General features: G+C 40.0%; 1 protein-coding gene across 1 annotated transcript; it reads left to right on the plus strand.

Annotated features, from left to right (window-relative positions):
- The first annotated feature begins 493 nt into the window (after positions 1 to 493).
- On the plus strand, positions 494 to 871 carry LOC122042170. Its single transcript, XM_042602153.1, has one exon. It carries the CDS (start codon positions 494 to 496, stop codon positions 869 to 871), a length of 378 nt encoding a protein of 125 aa, XP_042458087.1.
- Positions 872 to 9,318: the final 8,447 nt, after the last annotated feature.

Genomic DNA, 9,318 nt, shown 5'->3' on the forward strand with positions numbered 1-9,318 from the left:
TTGCATTTTCATGAGTTGGTTTTTCCCATATTTTTAGATTTTTGATATGTGTTTTTTCGATGTGACTTTTCTAGATTTTGGGACCAGGTTGTGACAGGACACCTCCAAGCTATACGATGTAAGTTTTATAATTATAACCACATATTATTGTTAGTTCTTATCTAGTTATTTACATTAGGTATGAGATGTGGTCGATCAGCTGCTGGCTACCACCGCGGTCCGAGACGACCATGGAAATGACCTATTGAGATAGAGGAACCTGAACCGCTTGTTCAGGAGGCGGATTCTTCTAAGGATCCTACTGACGTTGAGACTATTAGCCGGGAGCAGACTCATCAAACTTCCAACAGAGATCAAGTACGACAGCCTCAGGGGATTCCTCCTATTGCACCACCGATGGTGGATCAGGGACTTTAGCCCTAGAGGATTCCTTCTACGATACCATCTGTAGTACTGGTCGGCACCTACTACTACTACTATTACCAGGTGGGTGATGGACAGAGCTCGTATACCATTGCTGGCGAGGTCTGTAAAGGATCACTTTACTTTGTTTTGGGGTGATGTTGATCCTTGGGTTGCTCGTAGTTGGTTGAAGAATTTGGAGGGCACGTACGGATATATGAACTATACGGATGATGAGAAAGTGGAATTGGCTGCATATCATCTCCGGGATCAGGCTGTCACTTGGTGGGATATACAGAAGATGATCTTTGGGGAGCAACACATTACTTGGTCGTTGTTTCAGGATGCTTTTGAGAGGTTGTATTTCCCCGCTACATTTTACGTAGCTCGTCGCCAAGAATTTCTAAACCTCAAGCAGGGTGATCATTCTGTGATGGAGTACAATGCAGAATTTAGTAAATTGGCTTAATTCTTCCCTCACTTGGCGGCTCAGGATTATGATCGGATGCATCAGTTTACTCAGGGCCTTGTGGCATATATACGGATTAGGATGTCAGGATTTCCAGGCAGTTCTTATCGAGAGGTATTAGATCGGGCATTATTCATTGAGATAACTCAACAGCAGGTGACCCAGGAGAAAGGTAATGATAAGAAGTCGTTGCTGAAGAGAGGGAATAAGGGTCAAGACTTTCCTGTTATCTCTGGAGGATCTCCTCGACCTCAAAAGTCATGGCAAACTTCAGATGGATCTTCTTGTCCTTCTCAACGAGATCAGAAGAAGAACATTAGTGGAACTAGATGTTTCCAGTGCGGCTCGAAAGGTCACCTCAAATCCAATTGTCCATTGGACCACTCTATATGCTTCTATTGTAAGCTTCCGGGCCATGAGAGTCGAGATTGTGCTCTGAAGGCTCAGTTGGAGACTATTAAGGGTACCTCTGAAGGAGGTCGATCCACCCAGCCATGGCAGCAGGGAGGATCTCAAAGGACTCAGAGTGCTTCACGTCAACAGCGATCGCCGAGGGATCAGGGGCAGGTATATCATATCTAGAGTCAAGAATATCCAGTGATGCCAGCGACCACGCAGTACTCTGCCGTAGCATCTTCTCATCAGACATATCATATGCAGTAGGGCCCTTCCTTTCCATCTCAGTCTTATATATCATTTCAGCCGCAGTCTCAGCCTCAGTACCTGTATCAGTAGCCGGTTGTTGCTCCTCCGATTCCACCTCAGACTATTTCAGGGATGCCACCATCGAGCTCAGAGGTAGGACGTGTTTATGCCGTCACACGGGAGGAGGCGCAGCGGGCCGAGGGATCGGTCTTCCGGGGTATTATTTCATTTTATACATTTATTGTAGACCTATTGATAGATACTAGTAGTTTTATTCGTACACCCCTTAGGTATCTTTGGATAAAATAGGGGTGTTACCTACATGCCAAACACATGAGTTAGCAGTATTTTTTAGCATTTAGAGAGGTACTCATTATTAGTCAAGAAGTCAAAGGATGTTCTTTGGATTTCGAAGGTCAGACACTGGTGAAGGATCTACATGTGTTGGGAATGGCGAAATTTGACATTATCCTGGGAATAGATTAGCTGGCCATTGAACATGTCATTCGTCGATTAACATGGTTATGCAGCAAATTTGGAGACCAAATTTTTGTTAGTGGGAGAGAATGTAAGATATCGCAAATTTAATAATAAGGTAATGTGAGAAATAGCCTTATTGGATTTTTTTCGAAATTTTTAAAACTTTTTGTAGATTTTTACGGAGATCATATGACTAGTTTTGCGGGAATAGGAGTAAGGGCCTGTTTAGGAATACACATTTCAGAATTTAATTGAGGAGTTACTTAGGGTTTAATTCCCTTAACCCTAAGTTACTTATTAATAGGGCTCACATCTCCCTCACCCGAACCCAAAAACCCGACCCGATCCCTTTTCCTTTCTCTTCCTCTTTCTCACTTATTAATAGGACGCCTGCCATGACAATCGGCGATTCTCTTCTTCTTCTCTCGGTGTCGCGAGTAAGGAGTGGATCTTGGAGCATTAAGAGGAAGGGGTTAGCTACAGCCAAACCCTCTTTCTCCCCGGCCTTTCTCTCCTCTTTGGTCTCGGTAAACAGCAGCGACAGATCTCCGATCTGTTGATTTTGCCTGCTGTTGGAAGGGAATCGAGGGCACCGGTGTTGGATCTGGCCAGCGTCGACCGATTGGGTAAGGTAACAATCATTATCCTTTCCCGATCATCTTCTCTGTTCGTCGGTAAGAACAGGGCGTTACCCTAGCCTTGATCTTGGAGGTAAGCGGTTGATTTTGGTCAAGAATTCAAACTTCTGATCCTCTTTCTAGTATATATATATATATACTTTGGAAATCTTACTTTAAATTTTTTTTGCAAATATTTTCAATAGTTTTTTTAAATACTGTCAGGTTTAGGGGGAGAATTAATTATTTTCATACTTAGTACCAAAATTATTTTCTCCACCTTGATAATATTTCTAAAAAATATTTCATTAAAATTATTTTTTAAATCTGACCTTATAAACTTATTTTTGCAAATCTAATTTGATAAATCTATTTTTGAAAATTAGTTTTTATAAAACTAAGTCTTTGAAAATTGGATTTTATAATCTAGTTGACTTTTTAAAACTTATATACAAACCTAGTTTTGAAAATACGATTTTCGAAACTTAGATTTGAAAATTAGATTTGTAACTTGGATTTTATAAACTTGGCTTTCTTAATCTTACGTTTGTAAAGTAGGTATATTTGAAAATTAGCTTCTATACAACTTATATTTGAAAATTGTTTTTAAATTTGCCTTCCGTTTGCAAGCTTATTTTGAAAGTTAAGTTATTTTTCAACCTAAGTTAGCTATTTTTCAAAACTTAGTTATTTGAAAAACTTAAAAGAAAATTTTAAACAAAAATTTTCAAAATTTTCTACTTTAAACTCCCCCAAATCAATCTGATTTTAATTCAGATTCAAAATTGCATTATTTTCCTTAACTGCTTATTTTTTTTTCCTACATTCTTTTTTGATGAATGTCAAAGGGGGAGGGTTAGGTGGTTTAAGTTAGTTAGCAATGAAAAATTACCAAAAATAAAACAAGACTAACTTAACATCATTGCTTGTAAGTGCTTATTTATTACATATTTTTTATTAACTTAACTAGGTTGTCATTGCATCAAAAAGGGGGAGATTATTGGTGTGGTTGGCACTAACGATCTAATTCAAGTTTTGATAAATGATAAAGTAGGTTAAGTTAGTTTCATTATGATCTAATGTTGTGACCAAGTGTGCAGGAGAAACTCAGCTAGGTCGACGGGCCGACCGGATAGTTGGCACAAAGTCTAGACAGGTCGACGGGCCGACCGAATGTCTGGAACGAAGCCCAGCTAGGTCAACGGGCCGACCGGATAGCTAGCACGAAGTCCAGACAGGTCGACGGGCTGACCAGATATCTGGCACGAAGTCCAGCTAGGTCGACGGGCTGACCTGATAGCTAACATGAAGTCCAAACGGGCGAAGGACTGACCGGACGTCTGGCAGATAAGTTAAGTTAAGTCGTTGGAGGGGAGTGACTGTGAAGACGCATTCTCGGGAAGGGAACTTAGGCGCCAATCCAACTTAGAACCATTTCAAAACTCTAAGTTGAGATCTTAACTAGATTCCGATCTCGGTGAGACGGAATCTAATTACTACTTGTTCCTTATATAAATTGTGCTAACACTTTGTTTTGCAAGGTTGTATAATTTGCATTCCGACTCGGACTAATGTTTTCTTGTAGGTAGCTGGAAAATAGAGGTCCGGGCACCCGAAAGTGATCCGGGTGCCCGGACGATCTGGGCACCCAGAAGGGATCCAGGCTCCCGGAATGTAAATTTTATCCCCATCGTACATCGCCACATGGAGTACTCTGGTTGGTTGGGTTACGTTAGTGTCCAGGCGCCCGGAAGGGATCTGGGCACCCGGAGCCTCCTATATAAGGAGGGTGAGCCTTGGAGCTAAAGATAATTCACTACAACTCCATCTATTGCTTGCTCTGCCGTGCTGTGCTCCTGTGACACTGAAGCTTCTCCAACAACGCGTTGTTTCTTCTTTTTCTGAATTCGTCGATACTTCATTGCTTTAGCATTCCTATACTGTTACTTTGTAATAACTATTTTGAATTACTAGTGGATTTCCCAACGAAAGCACTCGACAAGTGTGGGCCTTGGAGTAGGAGTCGACAAAGGCTTCGAACCAAGTAAAACAGTTCGTGTTAGCGTTGTATTTTTTTCCCACTGCGTACTCATCTTTCGATCGATATCCATCCCCCCCTCTATCAACTTTCATGATCCAACAGAAACTTCTTGTAGACATTATTTAAGGTATATACTATCATGGAAAAATAGTTTTCTAAAAAAATATTTCCTATTTTCAAATATTGACACAAACTTGAAAACTCTTGAAAACTTCAATATTTTCTTCTAGTTTGTGTTTAACTTTTTAATGATTATCACTATCAAAAGATAGTCTTCACCAAGATTTTCCAAAGTATATTTAAAATGATTTTTAAAATCAATTCCAACCATGTTCTTTGGGCTCAATGCACATACTTATACATTAGCTTTCCCAATGATTGGAGTACACAACTATATGTTTTGATAAAATCAAAACTCAAATATATGCACTAAATCAACATCTTGAGTTTTGCTCATCATCCTAACATCTCACTTGTATCTAATGTGCATTAAAACACATACAAGTCACCTTATAGTTTTTGTGAGATGTAGATTTTGGTTTTGCCTTAAACTAGGAATCATGCATATCTATCTAGACATTTTAGAAATTTTGAACATTCACCTAGGATGTCACTTGTTAGTAAATGTCATTGTCCTTATTTACAAGGAAACTAAAATGATGCATGATGACTTATGACATACATCAAAAAGAAATAATTTTTAAAAGAAAATATACTAATGTTACATAATGTATGTATGACATGACATGGTATTTTTGTTTATTTTTCATAATAAACATGAATGCAACATATGATGTCATGGCATATGATGAGCAAACAATCATGGCAATTAGCATAAATAAAATATACCTAGATAACTTATCTAAGTATCCTTAATCATTGCTAAATTAAAATCTAATCCTAGATTGCCCATATTTTCTCAAGAAAATATCAAAACCCAACTTGGCATTTCTTTTGCCTTTCTCTATTTGTGCCAATTAAAATTAAGTTCAATTCCTCAAATTTTGGCACATTTTACTCTTCCAAAAAGTAATCGATTTATCCTTCTCATTTTCAAAGGTTAACAAAAACCTTGAAATACCTCCAAGTGTCAACTTTATCAAGGTTAGGTTAACCACCCTTCCCATTTGGAGTTGGCACTCTCTAAACCCATCTAGGGTGTAGATAATATGCTCCTCGGAACCCAAAATCTATTGGTGCTCCTTGGATGCTCTAGGTACTTACTAGGGATAATTTCCTTAGATACCTTCCTAATGACGTTTCTAGGCTTCTTAGAAGTCTTGGTCACTTCCTCTAGGTTAACTCTAGGGATTGCTTCCCTTGTGACCTTCTTAGTGACTTTATTTGACTTCTTAGAAGTCTTAGTCACATTAGTTTTTCCAAAAATACTTCTAGGGATAACTTTCCTTATATTTTTGACTTGACCACTAGACCTAGGGTTGGTTCCATAACTATATGGAACCCTATGATATGAAGCCACATTCTTCTTGGCCTTAGGTTTGTATCCCAAACCTCTATGGCCATAGAATGGCTCTTGTTTTCCTAAACCTAGGTTATGCTCATTTTGACCCTTAAAAATATTTTCCATTTTATTTAGGGTCTTTTCTAATTTATCAAGCTTTGACCTCAAGGCTTGATTTTCCAACCTTAAATCCTTAGATTTTTGATTTTTCTTGATTCCTATGAGCATTTTTTGTTTTAGGCCTATAGCATTAAAATGATATAAATTTAAAATAGCATGCTTTTATCATTACTTAAAGGGATAGGCTCAATAAATGATACCTTAGGTTTGCTCTTGAGAGCTCCTCCTTGACTTGAGCTTTCTTCCTTTACTTTGACCGGTTTCTTCCCCTTTGGACATTGACTCTGGTAATGTCCTCTTTGATTGCACAAGAAGTGCACTATGTGCTCTTTGCTCTACTTTGTCATGGGGGTGGTCTCTTTGGGCTTCTCCTTAGCCTTTGGTGCCACTTGACCCTTTTTCTTGGTCAACTTAGACCACTTGCTTTTGTAATGCCCTCTTTCCCTACACTCAAAGCAAATGATATGATTTTTATTATTAACAATTGAAATTGTTATATCTATGCTTGTAAGGGTGGCACATGATCTTTCATTTGATTTTTCTTGATTTATGGAGGTGGTACCATCTTCTTCTTCTTCATTTGACCCGGAGGTGGAAGCCTCCTTGTGCTCCGGTGTCATTGAATGATGCTCCCTCTCAATCCTAGAGGTGGATGCCTCTTCATCTTCATCCTCTTGCACATGAAACAAAGAATATGCTCCCTCTTTGCTCTTTTGGTTGCACTCCTTTGAGGATGAAGCTTCTTGGACTTCTTCTTTGGAAGTTAAGCATCTCTCAATTTCAGAGTTCTCTTCCTCTTGATCTTAATCCAATGAGTCACCCTCTTTAGATTCATCTTGGTTTGGTACAGTGGAGGGGACCTCATGGAGTTTAGCTAATTTACTCCATAGCTCCCTTGGCATCTTCAAATTCTCCTATTTGCTTCAAAATGTTGCTCGGTAATATGTTGAACAATACTTTGGCCACTTTGTCATTGGCCTCGCTTCTTTGAATTTGCTCTTTGCTTCATTTGCTATTCTTACAAATTTTGTCTTTTGAGTCTCTTGGAGCTTCAAAGCCTTCCATTAGAGCAAATCATTGCTCTATCTCCATCATAAAGAAATTTTTTATTCTTGATTTCTAAGAATTGAAGCTTGTCATTGATGTGAATGGTGGAAGCACCCTTGTGTCAAATCCGAGTCCATCTCAGAATTTCATTTGAAGGTGAGCTCTTTTTAAGCCTTTGACTTTGATGAACTTGCTTCAACTTCTTCTCCCTCTCGCTCATTGCCCTTTCCAGTGGTGATTCCGGTGAAGAGCGACCTCACTCTGATACCACTTGTTAGGGTCGATTGATGCTAGAGGGGATGAATAGCCCATCACACTTCGGTTGCTTGCTTTGATGATGTTGTTGCAACGGAAAACACTCAAGCAGCTCTCACAATGCTAACACAAGAGATTTACTTGGTATCCACCTCAAGAAGAGGTGACTAATCTAAGGATCCACATGCAGTATACACTCCACTATGAAAAATACCCCTTCACAGTAACTACCGAAGGCAGAGAAACCTTGTACAAACTCTCAATAGAACAAGAAGAAAAGAAGTGAATACAAAGAATCTCTTACAAGATTTATACAAATAAAAACCTAGCTCTCTTCTTCTCCCTGTGTGGAACGTCTCTTGACCTTGGAAGTGAAACAACACTTTGCTCCAAGAAGTTTCAAGAACTAGCGGATAGTTGTGGAGAAACTCGCGTAAAGATCGGAATGGAGCTAGCAAAGAAGTGCAAAGTCGCTGCGAGGAAGATGGCTTTAAACTCGACGCTTCCTTCGCAGTGGTCACATCCCAATTGATTGACCGATCGATTAGGGAGGCTTGAATCGATCGACTGATTGATTCAGAGTACCTCTGTGCTCGCTAGAAACTGCCTGAATTGATCGACCGATCGATTCAGGCTTTCTCCTGATCACCCAAGAAAATCAACGCTCAATCTATCAGCTGATTGATTGGTGGTGCCTAATCAATCGGCTGATCGATTGGGAAGACTTCTATTTACGCGATAAACACCCCCAATCAATTGATCGATCGATTGGGCTACTGTTTATCACAGTATTCTCCCAATCGATCGGGTGATTGATTAGGCTTTGGTTCAATCAATCGATTGATCGATTGATCACTCTTGACTTGCTTAACTCAAGCTCAAGGTCCCCAAATCCAACATTCGGTCAACCGTGACCTGTTGGAACTCCTCATGCCTAGCATCCGATCAATTTTGACCTGTTGGGACTTCTTCACCAAGTGCCTGGTCAATCCTTTGACCTACTTGGACTTTTCTCCTCGTGCAAAGCGTCCAGTCAACCTTGACCCACTTGGATTTGTCATCTCGCGTCGAGTGTTCGGTCCTCCATGACCCACTTAGACTTCCACCAAATGTCCAGTCACCCTTGACCCATCTAGATTTTCTCATGCCAAATATCTGGTCAATCCTTTGACTTACTTGGGCTTCCTAACACCAGGTGTCTTGTGAACCTTGACCCACCTGGATCTCCAGATGTCTGGCTTCACTCACCAGGTATTTCCATCTGCCTAGCTTCACTCACTAGGGCTTTCACCTAGTTTTATTCACTAGGATTTTCACCTAACTTCACTCACTATGATTTTCCATCTGCCCGGCTTCACGCACTGGGACTTTCACCTGCATAGCTTCACTCACTAGGTCTTTCACCTAGCTTCACTCACCATGATTTTCCAACTACCTAGCTTCACTCACTAGGTCTTTCACCTGGCTTCACTCACCAGGATTTTCCAATTGCCTAGCTTCACTCACTAGAACTTCCCCTTGTCTAACCTCCAGTTAGGACTTTTCTAGTCAAGTATTCGGTCAACCCTTTGACCTACTTGACTCTTCTTGACATCAGACTGGTTAAACCTTGACTAAAGGAGAATTGCTCCAACAATCTCCCCAATCAAATGATTGCTCCTGCAATCTTCATATATTGTCAAACATCGAAACTCAAACATCAAGACTCAAGCTTGAGCCAACTCAAACTTAGTCAACCTGACCCAAGGGATATTGCACCAACAAGAGCAAGTAAAAACCC

This window comes from Zingiber officinale, chromosome 1B (genome assembly GCF_018446385.1).
Source record: "Zingiber officinale cultivar Zhangliang chromosome 1B, Zo_v1.1, whole genome shotgun sequence".
In the NCBI taxonomy this organism is placed as follows: domain Eukaryota; kingdom Viridiplantae; phylum Streptophyta; class Magnoliopsida; order Zingiberales; family Zingiberaceae; genus Zingiber; species Zingiber officinale.